General features: G+C 33.5%; 1 protein-coding gene across 1 annotated transcript in view; it reads right to left on the bottom strand.

Annotated features, from left to right (window-relative positions):
• Window positions 1-21,293, bottom strand: part of PPFIA2 (PTPRF interacting protein alpha 2) — a 474,509-nt gene that overhangs the window by 174,667 nt on the left and 278,549 nt on the right. Inside the window, exons 7-9 of the mRNA XM_060165096.1 lie at window positions 19,394-19,495; window positions 7,809-7,973; window positions 1,425-1,499 (exon numbers count right to left, since the gene is read on the bottom strand). Coding sequence (XP_060021079.1) covers window positions 1,425-1,499; window positions 7,809-7,973; window positions 19,394-19,495 — 342 coding nt within the window. The remainder of the gene's footprint in view (window positions 1-1,424; window positions 1,500-7,808; window positions 7,974-19,393; window positions 19,496-21,293) is intronic.

Below are 21,293 nucleotides of genomic sequence, written 5' to 3'. Positions count from 1 at the left end.
ACTGCATTAATGTACCATAGAGAACCTAAGGGGACACAAGGAAAAATTAAGTGGAGATCCAGGCCCATTAGCACATATGGTGCCTTTGTGTAAACTAGAAAAATTGGTCCCTATAAGTGGTTACAGTCCCTTTAGTGCATGTCTTCATTATCAAACCCTAAGCTGGTTTTTAATCCTTGATTAACCCCTGCTGAACACGTGTGTCAGAGAACAATTTATACAAACATTAGCAAAGCAAAGTCCTGTGGAGATGCCAAACCAATGTTTACAATCTTTTGTGGAGCTCAGAAAAGAGCATGGACTTTGAGCTATAGATTTGGTTTCTTTTTCACCAGAGTCATCATTGAAACCTTGGATGGATGAGAAATGGGTGAAGTCTTCATGGGAGAGATTATATAAAGAAAAGTGTTAAAGGGTGATAACTCCAAAACCATCTGTGAGAATGGGAAATTCATTGCTGAAGTTTAAATTGTTGAACCTAGGACAAACAAAAGCCTATAGAAGCTCATTTAATTGGCCTAGCTTATTTTAAAAAACTAGGGAGTTTGTAACAACAAGATTTTTAGCATGGTTGAAAATGTGTATTTGTTTATGTGTGAAATGTAAATGTAAATATTACTTTGTTAAGAATCTCTTGGTAAGACTTATAATTAATGACACTGGCCTCCCACTTCCTTAATTATTTAAAAGTAGGAAGTTATTACTAAATAGTTTTAGTAACAATAATACCTCCATTTGCATTCCTGGAATAAACTCCTGAAAAAGGTAGCCTTGTAAATTATCTGAGAGAGGGAGAGACAGAGGCAGAGAGACAGAGAGAGAGAGATGGGGCTATTTTAGTGCCCTATATACATTTAATTTGAGATCTATTTATCTATCACCTATTCACCTATCTATATCTTATCTAATGACCCAAGTTCATTTGTAGACAAATAACCAAAGAAGTAAAATATTCTAAGGAAAAAACAACTCTTTAAATCCCATGGATGATTATAAAATACTTTCTCAGAGTTATGAATGAGAGCAAAAGAGTGGATTCAATGATGCCACTAAACATGGGAACAATGCTTCATTTGTAACATTTTCTAAATTTAACAGATATTTGACATGTTTTCCAGTTTTGGAGCTGTGTTTTACTTCTCAAAAGGCCCGGCGTTCTGACTGCAGTCTTTCTAAATCCCCACCTCACTAGCTCTCATATCACTAGCTCATGATAATTCTCCTTTCATCTCTTAGTGACAGATCTGAATCACCAGAAATCAGAAAGCATGACTCTGGCAACTAGTTTTAACAGGTCTTGTTCAGTGGCATATACCAAATGTAATTTATTTTTTGTGACAGTTTTAATAAAAGTGACGTGAAACACAAGGGATATAAGGTTAGCGATATTGCACCTCAAAAGAGGAGAAAGTTTGGTATGTTACCTCCTGATTAGCAGCAGCTAGTTCTTCTTCCAGTGCAGAGACTCTTTCTAAAGAAACCCTCAGTCGCTCCCTTACCTAGAAGAAAAACCAAAATATGTGCAGTAATGTACATCCCATACATATTAAACTGTGCTGAATCCATTAACATTATCAGAGACAGTCACATTTGAAAAAGTATTAAAGTATATATAGCCTTAAGTGCTCAGGAATACTATGACTACATTGTCACCTCATAGTATGACTGTATTAAGGGATTTTCTTGTAAGCAAGTCCTTCTAGTGTTTCGTGACAGAGTTTACAATGGGGTTGAAGAGCAACCCCTCTTGTTCTGAATTCTGATTCATAGTAAGTGGAGGCAAAGTTCAAAAGTTTATTATGAATTCATCTGAAAAACAGTCAATGATTAAGCATAAGATATAGGCAAAATCTTTCTACTTCTTTAAAATAATAACTGTGTTTTCCTTTGACATTTAGTACAAAATAATTTGTCTAAAAGCAAAGGATTCTTAGAAGCTGAAAAATGTTGTCCATTGCTCATGAAATTAATTTTGTATTAGTTTGAGGTCTACATTGTTATTGAGGGATTGGAAAGTATATATCTACTCTGGAATTCCTAACTACTTTTCAGATACCAAAGGTTAAACCATTATATTTTATAGAACCAAAGACTGCACATTTAGTTTGAAAGTAATGATTTCCAAATGTTTCATACACAAATGAAACTCAGTGAAGTGTTTCTTTGATCCTTGCTTTCTTAGAACTTCTAAGATTGTTTTAGTTATTATATGTTCAGATCTATAGATATGCTCCATATTAAATTTGTCAAAAGTAGAAAAGTTCAGAGAAAGAAATTTGGTTAAACTAAAATAAATGACTACAGCAATTTAATTTTCCTTAAAAAAAAAACACCAAAGTTTATAGCTTCAATTCAATATGGAATTCATGGTGAGTTTTAGATTATTTATGAATTAACATTGATTTACCATGGGAATATAACAGTGTGCATTTTAATTATAGAAATAAATTATTTAAATGAACATTCATTTTAGTAATTTATTAATGGTATATTTTAATTAATGGTCTTTTTCTTTTTTTAGCAAGATTTAACTGGGAATATAAGTTAAATACACAAAATATCTAAAAACCTAGATACACAGTAATTTTAAAGTTGAAGTTACAAAATTATTTTCTAGTTAGCAAACAAACAAAAAACAAGTGATATCCTATGAATCTAGAATCTAATTAGAAAGTTTTAAAAATCTCAATTATTTTAGTAATGTATAATGATGACTGAAATATATTCAGGTGACTGGGTGCACTTAACTCCTGAAATACATCTTGAATAAGAAAGAATTAATGCCTGACTGGAATTTTAATATTAATTTTACTTAGGTTCAAATTCTCTGAAAATTAGTAATACATATATAAATGGACATTTCATATCAAAGATAATCACAGAGGATCCTTCATGATATTTAAGTATGCCAGATGGGCTGCCAGGTACCAGTGTTGTTAGACAAATATCCAATTGTTCATAAAAATGCATAAAACTAATGCTGATTCATAACTGAACAAGAGCTTCTTAGAAGGAAATCTTTAATGATTTGACTTGGGAAATACTTTTTTCATGAGTGCTTGGATAGATGCAAACAAAGCAAACATCCCAAAGGCATGAAAATGAGGAGGACTGCTGATATGTAGAATACAGATATCAACAAATATCTTAGTAGATGTCCTTGTTATTTAATAGGGATGATTGTAAAGTTTTATGTCCACTTCCTAAAATAGCAGGTATAAAATATGGGTATTCTGATAAAAATCTAAGAATCCTAGTTGATGAGAACAGCAATATGAAACAGTCTAAATATAAATTAATCTCAACGTATGCAACATAATCAGATCACATTTAGACTGCAATACAGAGGTTAAGGCACTATATTTAAAGACATACTGATGCATTGGGATGTTCCTAAAAGAGTCATGCAAGCCACATAAGGAGCAGTTGAAACCAGGCTATACTGCGGGTTAAATGTCTTCCTTTCTTTGTTAAACTGAAAATCACAGAAACTGTTCCAAACTGTTTCAAATTTACCACAAGTTAAGCATGTATATTCTTATTATATTGAGCCTTCGAGCAGTAAAAATTATCAAGCTTTTCAAACAATAGGAAAAATCACCCCTCAATACATTTATAACAGCATTTGCAACTTGAAATTATATTATATACAAAGTAATGAACCTAAAACTCTTTTCACAAGAAAATAAAAACAATTGCTGAATATATTTTGAATTCATGTTATAAATGTAAAAATTGATGTTACAAATATTAATACATTTATGATATGAATGCTTTATTCACATTTATATGAGAATGAAGTATTCTCTCTGTATTTATTTCTTGGGTAAGACTCAAATGAATGAAACATATTTGCTTCCTCTTGCACTAATCTCTGCTAAACTTGGTAAAGAAAAAACAAAGGGAGGATCCAAAGGAGTAACCTTTCTAGAGTATAAAGGAATCTAACGTTTTATCTTGTCTATATAACTGGAACTCCACTGGTAATAAGAAAAAATAGTATTTCTGACAAGGCTTGCAGCTTTTTGCTAGCTGCACTAGCAGAATGCCATAATATCCTTATTTTTCTTGTTGAATTTGGTGTTCTTTTGAAGTTATCTAGACAAGAAAAAAACTATAGTTTTAATTTTTTCCTAAATATAAGTACACAGTTGATGGTCTTGGCTATATACTTTACTTTTTCTAGTTTTTTGCTATTTAATTACATTCAATTAATCTATTGTCCACATAGTCTTTAAGATATATTGATTGCTTATTTATAGAGCTATAGTATAACCTCCTAAATATATTTATGTACATCTAGAATTTTTGATTTCTAATTTCATCTGTTACACTTATTTTCTTCATAGTGGTATGAAAAAATAAAGAGAAAAAAATTTTCCTCAAAAAAAGATGTTTCAAGAGAAATGTTATCCCTGAGGATTAAAATAAGTCCCTAAGAATGACGAGTATGTTGCAGGATAAAGAAGGACTTGGGTGGAAAAGCATACATTTCAAATTTAAATTAAGGTATGGCAGGGGTTTATTTTGGAATTATCAATCCTGCAACAGAAAGCATCGTGAGGGAATCTTAGACCAGACATTTAAATCCAGTTTGGGCACTGTGATATTAGATCACAGGAATATATGTGGAGTATATGTAACATGTGTTTTGGTTACATTTCCCATGCATACCCAGTATATCTTTTTAAAAAATACTCAGTGATATCTGAGTGATTGAAAAACACATGTATACTTCTCATTTCCTCCAGCCCACAGAATTGATAAACATGTTGGAGACTTATGTCAAAATCACTGCTGGTCTTAGATAATTGTGTAAATTCTACCCTACAACTCAGTGGATATGTAAATAAGGACATCAATAATGAAGACTGCCAATCATTGTAACTGTCCACAGCTATGCTCAATCTTTTGTATTTCATTTATCTCTTCCTGTGTTCTAAACCTTCTGTGGTAAAGTTGGTAGTTTCTTGCCCTCGATATGATTAATTGCATCTTCTTCTGATATTCCACATATGTTTTTTATATATATATATATATATATTTTTTTTTTTTTTTTTTTTTTTTTTTGCGGTACGCGGACCTCTCACTGTTGTGGCCTCTCCCGTTGCGGAGCACAGGCTCCGGACGCGCAGGCCCAGCGGCCATGGCTCACGGGCCCAGCCACTCCGCAGCATATGGGATCCTCCCGGAACGGGGCACGAACCCGCGTCCCCTGCATCGGCAGGCGGACTCTCAACCACTGCGCCACCAGGGAAGCCCTCCACATATGTTTTAACGTAATATCCATAGCACTTAAAATAGAATATTGTAATTACTTGTTCATATGTCTGTCTCCTTACCTCTCCTGATCTACACAAGAAGCTGTGAGCTATTCTTAGGGGAATTGTTTATGAAGGTGCTGAGGCACATATTAACCCCTTAAGAACTAAATGAATGTTAATTTAAATAAGCATGTGAATCAACTGTGATACCAATATCTTCACTTAGTTTGAAATTTTTGTCAAATGCTGAAATTTATCATTAACAATAACATTCATTAACATTTACTGAGCATTTGCCATATGCTAAGTACTGGCTACGAGCTTTGCATGTCAGACAATGCTATTAGGTAGGTATTATTATTCTCTTCATTCAAAAGAAGAGAAAACAGACTAAGAGAAATTAAGGTACTTGTCCAAGTCTGTCTAACTCCAAAGCCCAAGATCATAATATTTTTCCTTCAGGCTGTTAGGTATTACTTAGTCGATAATCAGTTCTGTTGCCCCGAACTCACCAATGTCCAGGGCACATTTGGTGAGTTACTAAACCCTATTACAATTCCTAGGGTCACAGTATGAAATACTTCATTTAGTCATGCTAAGTTCACTGAACATCTATATACTAAATTACTTTTAGATCCTAAATTGTACTACAACCATTTTCTTCTTAAATGTACTCACACTCATTACGTTATTTGTCCTAAGTGCTGTTTATTGCCTTCTATTCATTTTTTCATAAAAGCATCCCTCACCTAAGTGATGTGGGAGCACATCTAGGGAACATCGCAAATCACTCATTCTCAAGTCCCTCATTCAAGTCACTCAAAACTGTTAAGTTTTCTCTGAGCAGGCCATGTTCTTTTCAAAGCTCTGGGTTAGTTCACATATTGATCATATTGCTTACAGTATGTTTACTTGTCTGCTTAAAAAATCCTTACACAGTCTAATACCCAGACCAAATTTCACCCCCTCTGTGAAGACATTCTTGACTTTCTCATCACTTCTTCAGGAAAAATTAGTCACAACTTTTCCTGTGACTCCATATCACATCGTATATATCTCTTCTTACCACTCCCTCTTATTGACATGTGAACTCCAGAACTATGAACCCCTCATTTGTAAAGAAAATGTCTTATTTATCTTTGTGTGCTAAATATATGCCAAGGAGTCTGACACATAATAGATATTCTATAAATGTAAAGTCTTGCAAATTCTTAATAATGCAGTTTTGTAATAAGAAATGAAATATAATATGAAAGTAAACATTAAATATATTAAATTATTATTTGACATTTGATATTAGTTGATATTATATTCATCAGGGATTTTTATATAATATCCATTTCTGTTTTACTCAAAATTATTCATAAACTAGTTGCCTCTCATACTAAAATTAAAAATAAGATACAATTTCTTCTTAATAATCTAGAAGACAGAATTATAGATATGCTATGCACACACTCCACATAAATCCCCTGCTCTAAGAACATCTGAAAGACTGATGATAAAAATATATATGTATATAAATATTAAATAGAGCAAAAAGTGTCTGTATGCTCAAAACCTATATATAACTGAGTAATAATCCTTAGTTTGGATTTTAATGCTCAGAACTTGTCAGATACTTTACAATGAAGTGCCCCAATTCCCACTGTACAAAATCCTAAAGCCTCATTAATTTAAAAAAATTCATTCTTTGAAATTTTACAGAATTGAAATGATGTCATAAGCCTTACTAATATCCAAAGAATATTATCATCATATTGGCTTATTAATGTCCATAGAGCTTATTTGAGTAACAGCTAAGAGAAACTTACAGTTACTTTAAAAAAGACCTAAAGCAGATTTTTCTACTAATACCTTATGCTGTTACCCGCAGAAACTCTTAAAAATGTGTGTTCAGAACTAAGATATTAGAAACCCCCAAAATAAAATTGTATGATTCTAATATGAATCTCTAAAGGTTAAAGTATTTCCAATTTACACTTCAAGATATGTTTTATTGTCAGTTAATAGTCTCCTATGTTGGCATCTATAGCCACGCACTTCAGAGGGGGTAGGGAGGATAGAGACTGTGGGGTGGGGAGGGAATGAGAGAGAGAGAGGGAGAAACAGAAAGGTTAAATGACAATATTAAATTTCAAATGGCCATCTGGACTAGGACTCTCATGTGCCGTAATAGAAGTCTTGATAAACCATAGATTCAGATGTATTAAAAAAAGAAAATGGTTATGAATAATATAATGAATGATGAATAATGAATAATGAATAATACCAGTATACATGTAATAGTCAGGGTGCGTTTTTTTTTTTTTTAGTGATTTTTCCTGTAGTTCAGACGTGTTCCTCTGAACTGACTGACTTCAGCAGCCAGTAAGAGTCATGAATGAAGACAAGGAGCTTGATGCTGATGACAAAAGCACAGTTAAGCCTGAAATCTTTTGTCAATACTATACCTTTTTTTCCAGTAGTTTTTTAAAAAAAAAATTCAGCTTTATTGAAGTATAATTGACATAAAATTGTAACAATCCTTTCACAATACTATACCTTTTCATCCAAGGCCTTGTGGTGCTCAAATAAAGATTTCAGCGCCTTGAGAACCTCAACTTCGCTGGACACTCCCGAGGGGGACTGGGCTTGTCGCTTCACCACCGTCATTCTTAGTGACCTTTCATGTCGTGACACAAGGCACTCCAAATGCTCCAGTAACAGCTATTGGGTTTAACAGAAAATGTAATTATCTTATGGATGCAAGTCACTAATACATACAGATGATTTCCATTTTAGATTTCAGATTTATATAGTATCTAATGATAACCTCAGATTATACTACAGATAGCATCAATGAAGCACAAATCTGAGTTCATAAACCAGGGTTCATAAAGTATATTAAAAGTAAATTGCATTTCTATCAAGTAACAATTTACTGAATTTAAAATATAATGTGAATTATATGCATTCTTTTAGAAGATTTAATAATTTCAGTTTAAATTGAGGAGAACTAGAACACACCATAATATGTTCCAATAGGACAATGACTGAAGAACATTGAACAAAGCATGATGATTTTGTTAGAGAATAGAACTGAAAGTCAAAATTAATTTCACTTATATCTGATCATTTAAATTTTTTAAATTGAAGGAAATGAGTATAATCACCATGTTGCTTTAAATGTGATTATAGTTATAATCATAGGTTGTTATAGCAATTATAGTGGTAACACTAATGATTTTATTCACAATTAAATTCTTAGATTACATAATAGAAAAATATATACAGCCAACTGGAATATAGTAACTGAGACCAGCAATAATCATTTTGAGAAAAGAGGTTAAAGGACATAATTTTTAAACTGTCTACTCTGGAACCTACATTCACCAGTCAGTGTCTGGTACCATGATAGAGACTAGGGGAAAGTCCAGTGAACAATGTTTCATTCTGGTTCCAGACTCTATGCTCTAACTCTTCCCAGATAAATTTTGCTTTTAAATGTTCTGTGAATTGGAGTTTCACCTTCATTTTATTTTATAAGTCAGTTCTGCAACTAAAAGCAAAGATATATGAAAAGAAAATAAAAAACTGTTATCAGTTATTAAAATTTTACTACTGAAGAATAATATATGACTAGTAAGGAGGAGAGATTTTCAGAAGGCTAGTGAAAAGCATAGGCTAACAAATGATGTCTAGGCAAAATAAGCAGGAGTTACTGAAACAATAAAGTAAAAAGCAGATATAAGATACTGAGGTGGAAAGAAGTAAAGAAAAACTATTTTCTTTCAAGATTTTTCCTAAAGCTTATACTGTAAAGAAAATTTTTGTTTTTAACAATGCTACTGTTAATTTCAGTGTCACATATTAGTATCACATTTCTTAGTTCTTTATGGGTTAATTTTGCCATATTCACTGTCACTAATTATGGTTCAATGTGTCAGAAAATTTTGCCTGTTATTAACAGAAAAAACCCCAGACATATCTGAGATCTTAAAGGTATATAGATCAGTCGGCCAGAGTCATATGTAAGCATCAAAGTAATATTAAAAGTTCTTCAATATGAAGATGATACAATTAATATTTTCAAAGAGCTTTTCTTTTATTTACCAATCTCTGATTATATTCATGGTATTCTACTCTCTTGATTTCTATAGATACATGTGTGCATTGGTTAAATCCAAGCTGTTTCACATAGGTTATAGAGATTTGCCTATTTCTTCAACTTTATCTGCTGTTAGTCTTTCTCTGGCAAACTCTGCTCTAACCATGCCAGCCTACTTTCAGTTCCTCAGTCTTCCAAGCCTTTGCACATGCTGTACCCTCTGCCTGAAATACTGTCCTTTGGCTCCTTAGTTGGTCAGCTCTTTCTCACCTTTAAGTCTCAGTTTAAATATCCCCCTCTCAATAAAGCATTTGCCCACTACTCTAGGTAAAGCATTTGTAGGTCTCTCTCTTCCAAGTCTTCATAACTCTCTATTTCATTCTCTTGCTTCATTTCTTCATATAATGTGTGTAATTTCTTAAAAATAGTTTTACTAAATTTCATTCTATTTCCTCATTGAAATATAAGTTCCATGAGGATAGGCACCATGTCTGTCTTGATCTTTTCTGTATTTGAGTATTGGCTCAGTTCCTGGCATTTATGCATATGTAAAAATATTTATTGAATGAATAGAAAAAAATGATAAATTAGGTAAATTTCCCAGTGTACATTCTGGCCTATATCAAAGCTAAATCTGCAGCCATGGTTAATTGGCATTATTTCCTAAAAGCTTAAGCTAATTAACACAGTTTATATATATATATATATATATATATATATGTATGTATGTTTTAGGTAGATGATATACTTACAAAGAAATAAGACATAATACAAGAAAACTGGTTTCTCTGTAAATTAGAGATGTCTTCATCTATACAGTAATTTAATAACTATTTGAGCTTCTAATATTGCATGGGAGTAGGTAGGATACAAAATTGTATAAGATATAATCTGTACCCTCTAGGCAAGAAACACAATATGAGTATTATATTGAAGCTATAAAGAACATCTGTTATTGGAGATTATCTAAATCTTTCAATCACACTCTTTACATTTGGCAAATTTCTCACAATGTTAATCCCACCTTCTCAACATAGAGTGCAAAAAACTACAATTCTCAGTGTTTGGTGCCACAGAGGTTCTATTAATTACACACATGCAAGAAATGAGTGGTATAAATAAGTTATAAGCCATATAAATAAGTTGGTGAAGGTATCTAGTTTGCTCAATGGGAGGTGGAATCATGATTTTGCACAGAAAAGGAGAAAAAATCTGTTTACCAGCTTTGCAGTGAAGTTCTAAAATTTTTTCCTGAAAGGTTAGGCTACAGATTGTTTTGGGTAAGAATTTCTTAATTACTGTTAAAAATCACTGTTGTCTACTTAAACTAGCTAGAGAGTGAATTCTGTTATATGCAAGTAAGAATGCTATGACAGTACATCAGGTCATACCGACTGCTACCTTTCATTGTAACAGTCATCTGCCATACCCTGGTCATTGTTCCTTGAATGTCTTAGCAACTAGATTATTGTCATTTTTCCAGTGTTACCCCGGTTGTAATTCTTGGTGATTTTTATAACTCATTTAAATATATGAGTGATAACTCATTTAAATATATGAGTGATAACTCATTTAAATATATGAGTGATAACTCATTTAAATATATGAGTTAAATATGCTGATTTCTCCAGCATATTGGCATCTAAATTTCTAGACTTTGTGTACTCCAATGGTCTCAATTTCCCCCCTATTTCAGTAACTCACAATTATGGTTTCATGATAGATTCTACTGTTATCAATAAATGCGACTAATTTCAGTTTTTATTATACAACTCACAAATCATTAGTTTAGTTCAGTTATTTAAATGCTCAAACTCTAAAAATACTTGCACCTTCAATCTCTTTATCGTAGGAATTTATTACTACTTCTCACCATACTCTTGCCTTCACTTTCTCTTACCCATCTTAAAATTTATAGTTCAGTCTTTAAAATCAATCTTTTCCATGTTCCTACAACTTCCAGAATCTAACCACTTGCCACTGCACCCACTTGCCACCTGGGCCCAATACCCATTATCTCCCACAAATTATTATAGTAGCTTCTTAACTGGTCCTCCTGCTTTCATCCTTCCATCAGGTTATTCTCAAAACACTATTTAAGTTAAAATGGAAGCCAGGTCATTCATACCTCTGCTCAAATCCTCACGGTCTTCTCATCTGGCTCAAGTAAAAGCCAAAGTCCTTAAAAGTACCAAAGGGATCTCAATTCTCTGAACTCATCTCCTATTCTTCTTGCTCACTCCAGTCTAGCTGATTTGGTTTCCTTGTAGCGTTGTTTCGTTTTGTTGTTTTAACATTATCAGACATCCATGCTATTACATCAGGGCCTTTGTGCTTGCTGTTTTTTTCTGCCTAAAACACTCTCTTTCAGACATATGCATGCCCATCTCATTCCACTGTCTCTTTCGTGGTTTTTGTCAAATCTCACCTTTCAACAAGGCTTTCCCTAGTCACCCTCTGTACGAAATATCTCCTTTCCAGTTTGTTTTTCCCCCTTGGCATTTGTCTATATGTAATTCACTATTTACTTTATACACTTATCTTGTTTAAGTCTGTCTCCCAAAACATAATGTAAGGCCCATGAGGAAATGAAGTGTTTTTATTTACTTTTTTCCTATTTTGTCCATTGCTGTATCTCTCAGTGCCTAGAAGATTGGCATAGTAGATGCTTATAAATTTTTGGTTGAATGAATAAATGAACCCTGATTAAAACAGCAGTTTTTAACAGCTATGGCTATAAGTAACAACTCTTCAGACAAATGGGAATATGGGATATCTGACCCAGACAGATTTGACAAAGTAATAAGTAGATTAACGTCAAAAAAGGGGCATTGTCTCCCGTGGTTCATGGATAGCTGCTGAAGTGACCACCTGAGTTATCCTGAAATGGGCTGTCTCTGACAGTAAGGCTTTGATGGACTGAGTCATATGTACAAAAGACCATTTTGAAGGGCAGGAAGAATATAAGGACAATGAGGTGAGCTGGGTGCTTTGAGTTGCATTGAAGAGTTTAAAGAAAGAAAATGACAAGCATAACGTTTTAAATTTTAGGTCAAGGCTCAGAGAACTCAACAGTTGCTACGGCTGCTCATAACAGCCTCTTATTGAGGTCCCAAGACATAACGGAAAAAAGATAAAGAGCCTGATCTAGGAGAGGTCATTGAACTACAATGTATGATGAATCCAGAGCCTTGCCAGGTGTCTTATTTGGAAATGTTGGCACTACTATGAAAATAAAAAGGTACCACCAAGAATTAGAGAAAGGAAATTTAGAAAGTTTCAGATGAATCTGATTTACTTTATCCACCAAATTCCAGTGGGTCGCCCTGCTTCACTGATAAGTGTCATCTTATTTGTCTTAACAACCATGTATGACTCAATCATTAAGTAGGTGCCTGGCAAAACATAGCCTATGTTCCCCCCTCTTGAATCTGGTTGGGCCTGTGACTCTTTTGATCAACCTGTGTTGTATGGTGACAGTGACAATTTGTGACTTTTGAGTCTAGGTCCTAAGAGGCAATGCAGTTTCCATCTAGTTCACTGGAGTACTTGTTCTTAGGTCCCAGAGCCACCACACAAAAACTCACTAGTCTGAGACCACTGTGCCACAGAGGTCATATGGAGGCTCTCAGATATAAAGTCCCAGTTAAATCTGTCTGTCCTTCAGTCACTCCAGCCCAGGTGCTAGACACAAGAGCAAAGGAGTTATCTCACAAGTAGATCTTTCAGCCTCCAGATATTTGAGTCACCACCTGAAAATCATATGCTAAAGCTGGTCCATACTATCTTGTGAGAGAGGATAATTTTCAGAAATCTTGTGAGCTGGTAGTTAAGCACAGTTATTGTTGAAGCTTACATTATGTAAGCTTTGATTTAATAAAATGTTTTTAAAAGATAGTGAATGCTCAAAATATATCACTTCCTAATTATCTTACTATATTATACTATTACTCATGCCTATAGGGTTGTTTACTTCAATGGTATTTGATAGTAGAAAATACAATATAATGGTTCACTACTGTGCATCTTTTCCCAACTCTGCATTTAGTGACATGTTGGAAGTTTGAAAACAGCCACCATGGGAGTATTAACACCACAGAAATTAACAAACAGTATATATCAGTGCTTTTTGCTTTTTCTGATAAAAATAAATCATCTACCAGTCACTAGCCATCAAGTCATCCCAGTTGAGAGCCCAAACCTTATGGAGAAAAGAAGGGCTGTCACCACTGTGTCCTTTCTGAATCCCTGACCCATAGAACTGTGTGTATAGTAAAATATTGCTTGTGCCATTAAATTTGGGGGTAGTTTATTATAAAGCAATAGATAATCAGAAAATCTTCCCTAAAGGGACCTGTGCCCATGTAGCATGGTAACAGCTAAGGAAAATAGAATACAAAACTGTTTTGGCTATTAGCTCTAAACTACGACTATATCTTTGGTACCCACTGGTATAAACGCGTTCAATAATCTGGTAGACAAAATGATTCATCCTCTGGGTATTGACTTATTTCTTTGGCCACCACAGCATTTGCTCAATGGGCATAAAATAGTGACCATGGTTTCTGGGATAGAAGTTATTCATTGAGACAAAATGGGCCTCTCATCATTAAGGTTGATAGGGTTACCACCCCAGCTGAATAGCCAATTTACTTGCTGTAGCCATCAACCTTGAAGTCCTGACATGGTGCAATATACCTAGAAACAAACTACTCATCTTGAATCAAGGAGATTACATCAAACCCCTTCCATCAGGGAGGCAGCTGTCTTTTGCTACTATAATAAAAACTTTTTCTGGATATGGATTTGCCTTATCTAATGGCTCTGCCTCTACCAGCAACACCATCTTATTAGATTTTTGCTTAAAATCCTGTTATCATACACAATATTACTTCTGCCCCAAAAAACTCATCTTACAGTGAAAAGGCTAATGCAATTGACTGATGCTCCCAACCCTGTTTTTACCATGCTATCACATTGTTCAGAAGCAGATGATCCTAAAGAAAGGTTAAGTGACCCAAGGAAGACTCTATTTTAATTTAAATTGAGAGGTAACACATTGATAGGTTGGGATGCTATCATCCTGGAATTAGTATACACTCAGAATTAGTGATGGAAGTAAGGTTCAGTTTCTCTCAGTTTCAGACCCGATATATATGGGTATAGACCCAGGTCCAGGAATCAAGGTTTAGAATTGGAATTTATATTTGCCAATAGGACTTTGTAACCAGTTGGAGAAAATAGGATCTTTCTATTTTTATTGTATCATACACATAGTATATATTATTTTCCCATTTTCTTGTTATATTTTTACCCTTTTACTCTATTTTATATTGGTTATGTTGATTCTGATGAACATTTAAAGTAGTCCATAGGTTACAGAATATTAAGATAAGATTGTGATTTAATGAGAGTAAGACTGTACACACTGAAGAAGCCCATGAAGCTGGATGAAGCTGGATGCAGTTAACTAGAGGTTATGAACCTTCTTTTTTGATAAAGGGTGATTTTATTTTTGTTTAAGAAGTCTATTTGTATTGTTGGGTAGAGACATATCAGTATTGCTGCTATTTAGAATTTTAATATGAAAAAAGGGTATGATAAAATCTGGGTGGTAGTGCAGACTGCCATTTCAGGTTGCCCCAAATCTTTTGAATATACCCTCCATGTTTGCTAGGTCTCCACGTTCTGAATGCCATCTTCCCACAGTAGGATTCAAGGAACACTTCTCAGGCATGTTTACCACCAGGTGGCAGACATGTGACTTAAGAGCCGGCCAGCCAGAGCTCCCTGCACAGGACAGATTCTGAGGGGATCCAGATGAGGAAACATTCTGGGCATGGGGCATCGATTTTGCTGGCACAGGTATTAGCAGATGCTGCATGTTTCTGGGACTTGGGATGTAAAATAAACTTACAAAGCTAAGAAACATGGTCCTAGAAATTGTGCCTGGAAGTTCAGTTTAGAGATTTCTTATATGCTTTAATTAATGCCTTCTTGATTAAAATAGCAAACTGTGTTGTTTTGTGCAATTAGGAACTCTCATCCATATAACAATAAAACCAATTGTGTTTTTATTCATATAAAACAGACTCCTTAAGGGCTTAAAAATTTATTCTGAATACTCCTCGATGCCTAGGAAAATATTCTATATAATATATGCTTAGTACTTGTTGAATTGAACTAATAATGAATGTACATTATGTATATTGGAGAATGTGGCCAAAAATGTCCTAATCTAGCATGTTTCTATAGCTTTAAACTTCAAGTGAAAATAAAAATAAAAAGGCACTTACCTAAGATGACACTAACAGTCTACTACTTTGTACACCTTCGCTGGGAGCCAAACTTTAATCGAATGTTTCATAAATCTTGCAGAAGGCACTCTCTTTGGTACACTCAAAGGACTGCAGGGACCATGTGAGTGGCCATTCATCTATGTTGGAATTCACTTTAAATGACCACAGCCTATATATGTATACACACAAACATATAATATTGTATATGCATATACACATACTGCCTCACTGGGAATTTTTAAGCTAAATTTCTAAAACTATAAATCTTTCCATTAGATATGAATTCAACATAACCTTGTGTGCAATTATTTTCAAACACACACGGCTTTCAAGTAGAAATGCATTCTGCCCTGTAAATTAATTTGGCCTCTGTAATATGGTCACATAACACAATACTAACATCTGAAAATGAAAACCTTCAAATTGATTGCTTTCATGATCAGTCCACTCAGCATCCTTTACTCTCAAGTATGGTTTAGATAACCTATGTGTCTTCTTATGTATGTGTTTGAGTCCCACATTGAAATAGCTGTTGGGAGGGTATATGTCCTATCTTATTCACTCTTGTATCAGTCATATCTTGTTGTAGCACTTTCAAAAATATATATACATGAATCCATACACGCACGCACATATCTTCACCTGCTTTCAACTACTAGGGTCTTCCTTTCTCAACTGGATTGTATGTTCTACTCATCGAGGAAATAAGTTTGGAGGGAATCTGTTAACTTGTATAAACAGGTTTGTCAAGAATGGGAAGCTTTTCTTTATTAATGGCAGGTGTCTGATTGTATTTGAACATTTATTTAACATAATTATTTTGGATCAAAACAAAAAGGCATAGTAAGGAATGTTTCAAATTCAGTCTTTCATTTGAACTAAAGATAACTGTCTTTTTTTTAGTTTATAACCTATGAGATGAAATTACAGTGTAATGATTCATAACTGACATTAAGACTAGCTCTTGAAACCCTAACTTCTCTTTCAAAGTCATACAATAGTTGCATTCTGAAACACTGTTAATAATATAAACCATCCTTTGAGATCTTCAGGCACAAAAACAGTTGAAACAACAAAACAACAACAAAACTTGTCTACTCTGATATTAAGAAATAATTATATTAATATTTCTAGTTTTCCTTTACTTTTTAATTAATTCAGGTAATTCTGCCAAAACATAAGTTTTAGTAGTCAATTTGAGGATGTTGAAATAATGGCAGGAATGCTGTTTTCTGTAAGTATAACTTGCCTAGGTATGGTCAGAGAAGTTTTAGGAATAATAAAATTTGTTTCATCATTTTTTCTACATTTTTGGTAGTATGGAAACATTAAACAATAAAGCTTGGTTGAATGTTTCTGTAAATACCCACTACAATTTATGAAGTTTTTATTTTTGTATAATCATGAATAACATTAGGATGATTTTATTTGGATGTTCTCAATTTAATAGGGCATTATGGAGGAAGAAAGAAAGTGGCCTGATTTTCAGCCCTGGGTATTTTTGGGGTGGTGGGGGAGGGTGAGAGGTGGTTATGTAACTTAAGAAGTTATTATATAATCAATATTTTGCACAAGGAAGGTTTCATAAATCTATTTTCCTTGACATAATGAACAACAAAAATCCTCCACATCATTGCTTTAGGAAAGGTAGAAAAATGTTTTCCAGCTTGATTCATGTTTTCAAAGTAGTTATGGTTCACGTTTAAAAATCAATGGCTTCATTTTCTATTACCCTATTGGAACTTAATATTTGTACTTCTCTCACTTTGATTCCTGAATGGGTATTTCAAGTACAGCTTGCCTTGCTTTCTTTGTTGCCCCAAATTCCTTTGCAGATGCAATAACGACAGGTAGTTCCAAGCTTCATGGGGTGTAATGTGATGAAAGCTGTGAGGATGCTGTTGCCAAACCTCCCAGTCTCTGGAATTAGTCACAATCAAGAAGGCATAACGCACTCCATACTACAGTGGTCAACTCTTAGGCAATGTTTCCCCTAAACTGTAGTAAATCTTTGAGTTTCTTCCTCATGGCTAAGGGCACAGGCTCTGGAGTTAGTTTGTCTTAGCTTTCAAATCCCTTCCCTGCTATTTACTAACTGTGTGATTTCTGGTAAGCGATTTGCCCTTTTCTGAGCTCAGCTGCCTCATCTGTAAAAAGGGGATAATTATAATATTTCCCTCATAGGGCTGTAGAAAGGGTTAAAGGGCTGTATAAAGGAGAAATACATACATGGCTAATAAAAGAGTTTCTTGTGCATTTTAAATAAGATTAGTTGGAAGTCTACTGGGAAGTTTGCATTTCCCTCCATTTTTAGCTTCCTGTTCCTGCTTTTACATTTGGCTATACTGAGTTACACTTGGGAATGTTGCCTAAAGCATTAAAATAGAAAATAGTGAAATAGGGCAGAATAAATCTCATGGCAGAAATACATTTTAAATTTGTATGGAAAATACATTTTAAATTTGTATGATTTAAAAATCAAGGGTGGGAAAAATATATAGAGGGAGAAAGAAACAGAAAAAAATAATCTGACACCTGATAACACGATCTAAATTGCTCTTGTTATGTTCTATAAGAGGCAGTCCATGTGACTGGCTCATCAAAGTCTCAATGAAAACCAATTCCTTATGTACATAACCTGTGAATTCTCTTTACCATAAAGTAAGACCCTGAAAAATAAGAAACTGAGTTTGATCATATAACTATTATGCATGCAATGGTATCTCTCATTCCATGGTCACAAGCTCATTCCAGGGGCACAAGCTGACTGTTTGTGGAGCTGTCATTTTTATATTACTCTCTAAGACCAAGCATGCAATGAATATACAGTTAACTGTAACTTACCTTCTCAGCATGAATCTGCCATAGCTCTAACACTTAAAATATTTTCACCTACTTCACATTGAGATTGAACTATAATCACACCAAAGTGGTTTTTCTCTACATTCTTTTACTAGAGGAACTTCTCTTATTTATGGGTAATATGGCGATTTATATATTTTATGAAATTTAGTGAATTTTTCTTCTGAACTAGAAAATATAGCATCTTTGATGAAATTTTAAACTTTAATGTTACATGGCATGTTATGAGATTAAACAAATACATGGGTTTCCAAGAACAGAATACTGTAAATTCCATCAGGTTCATAAAATCACAATATCAGAACTGGAAGTCTCCTTAATGATCCTCTAAAACAGAAAAGGTATGCCTCTTTTAATTAGGAGAGTCCTGTTCCAGTGGTTTTATGTTTTTAAACACCTTTTAAAAAATTGTTATTTTTCTGGGGTGAGGTGAGGATGAATGTTAGGTCATGCCCTCATAGCACCCCAAAGTCAAAACTCATGCTCCCCTCTCAAACCCATTGCCCTCCCCCATCACCCACCACCAGCTTCTGAAGTATCATTGCCCACCTATTCCAATGCAACAGTTTGAAACTCACTATTGAAATACAACTCTTCTTTTTAAAGTCGAATAAAGCAAAGACCAGAAGAAATACTAACTTTTTTTAAGGCAACATAATGATTTAGTAGCCGAGACTGTAATTTAGGTTTCCTGTCTTCCTGTTTTGACTTTTGTAGTACAGTAAATTCTTCTTTAATTTAAGTAACAGACCATGAGTTGGCGTCTGCTTAAAGTCTTGCTCAAGTTTTTAAAGGCTTATATTTCTATGAGTATACTAGAGATAAGGCACTGAGCTATACATGGAATTAATTCCAAGCAAAGGCAGTTTTATACTTACTCTTGTATTGTTTCTTTCAGCTTTAAGTTCAGAAATTTCTTCTTCCTTTTCTAGAAGTTGTTCTCTGCAGGCATTTAATTCTTTTGTCAGTGCAGCAAATTCCTGAAAGAGGAATAAAAAATTTTGAAGACATATTCCAGATTAAAAAAATGTATTCCAGCAGGAAGAAAAAAAAATCAAAATATAAACTTTTGAGTGTAGAGAATAGAAAACATGGCCTAGATTACTATACATTGCTGTTATTTATATGTACATTGCTGTTATTAAATTAACTTGGTTCCAACTTTAAAAAAATGCTAGTACACGGTATTTAACAAATACATATTATAATACGCTGCTCAGATGAGTGCATAAAATATATTTCAAAATGTATCAGATACATCATATTGAATTTAACATTAGTATGATAGCATATTGATAATATAGAATAATTTAAATTTGGCTAATTTTGTGAACAACTCCAAAGATCTCATACTCTCGTTCCAGATAGCAATGTTTAGACTGAGCATACTACATCATAAGAAAAAACCAACAACCACCACCAACAATCAAAAAAAAAATTCTTAAATAAACTATTTAGAGATTAAGAAGTTTACTTATTTAATAGGCGGAAGAAAGAGAATGCACTTGTATCTTACAAAATAATAAACGTATCTAAGACTTGATAACATTAAGATTCTCTTATTAATTTATGCATTTAGACACAATAAAGTTTGCTTAAAAAGAAGGGTAAGACACTTAATTCAACTATTCAGTTACTCCAACTTACAAACAAATATTTTTAAATAATTTTGAAAAATAGTAAATAGTAATAGATCCATATTAACATTAAATTCTTTACAGTGATTCTCAGTAATAAAATTGATGCTTGTCAAATGCATGTAAATATTTGGGAAAATTTGGCACCAGGCTGGGAAAGCACTGTCAGAAGATCAAAAAGAAAAGCAAAATGAGGAGACAGGTTTGGTTAACCTAATCTCCACAAAGGCAAATTTAGCAAAAAGTAAATGAATATGATGATTATGCAAAGCTGGGAAAGGTTTAGGGTTTATATTTTTGTTTGCTTCAAACCACTTATTGTGCTAAGTTTCTCTGAGTGGCTTCAAACCAAGTGGGTACTTCAAAGACCTCAGAGTAGACTTAGTGTAGAATCAAGATGAAAGAGTTCATTGTTACATTTGGCTGGCATTACAGATAAATGTTTTCTCCTCTGATTGGTGCCTGCTTCAATGTTGATATTCTCTGAGTATATTATTTAAGTGGAGAATGGAAATAAGCAACAAGTAGAAAACAATAAACACTTCCATAAAAAATTTTTCTTCATATAAATGGCATAGTTTTGATGGAGAAAAGAAGAAAGTAACAAAGATTCTGCATTGTATATTATTAACATATATATTTAAAATTAATCCTATACTCATGAATATTATAAGGCAAAATATTAATCAAATCTGTACATTTAACATCATACCATTTTTAAACAAAACATGTATCTGGTTTATCTTTCTAGAGATTTAGCTTGCTATCTACAGAAAGAAAAAAAAAGATCAGAAGGAAATATTTCAGAATATTAACATTACATATTTCCAGGTGGTAAAATTATCAGTGAATTTTGTTTTTAGCTTTCTGCTATGTATTTGTCATCAAAACTTTCTATAATAGAGAAAAATGCTTTTATGCTTAGTGAAAAAAGAAAATATAAATCTGTAAGTGCACTGAAACAATCATGTGTTCATAACCAACGAAAGAAATTAGTCAAGATGTTATTGGTGACAGAGACTTTGCATTTTTAATTCACTATCATGGCACTGATTCTGAGCAAACTATTTAGTGACTCCATGTATTAAGATTAGTCTTACATTTATTAACTTTCTAGCAAATTTCAGGCACTATCTTCACA

The sequence above is a fragment of the Lagenorhynchus albirostris genome, chromosome 11 (assembly GCF_949774975.1).
Source record: "Lagenorhynchus albirostris chromosome 11, mLagAlb1.1, whole genome shotgun sequence".
In the NCBI taxonomy this organism is placed as follows: Eukaryota; Metazoa; Chordata; class Mammalia; order Artiodactyla; family Delphinidae; genus Lagenorhynchus; species Lagenorhynchus albirostris.
This window is presented reverse-complemented; position numbering and strand designations above follow the sequence as displayed.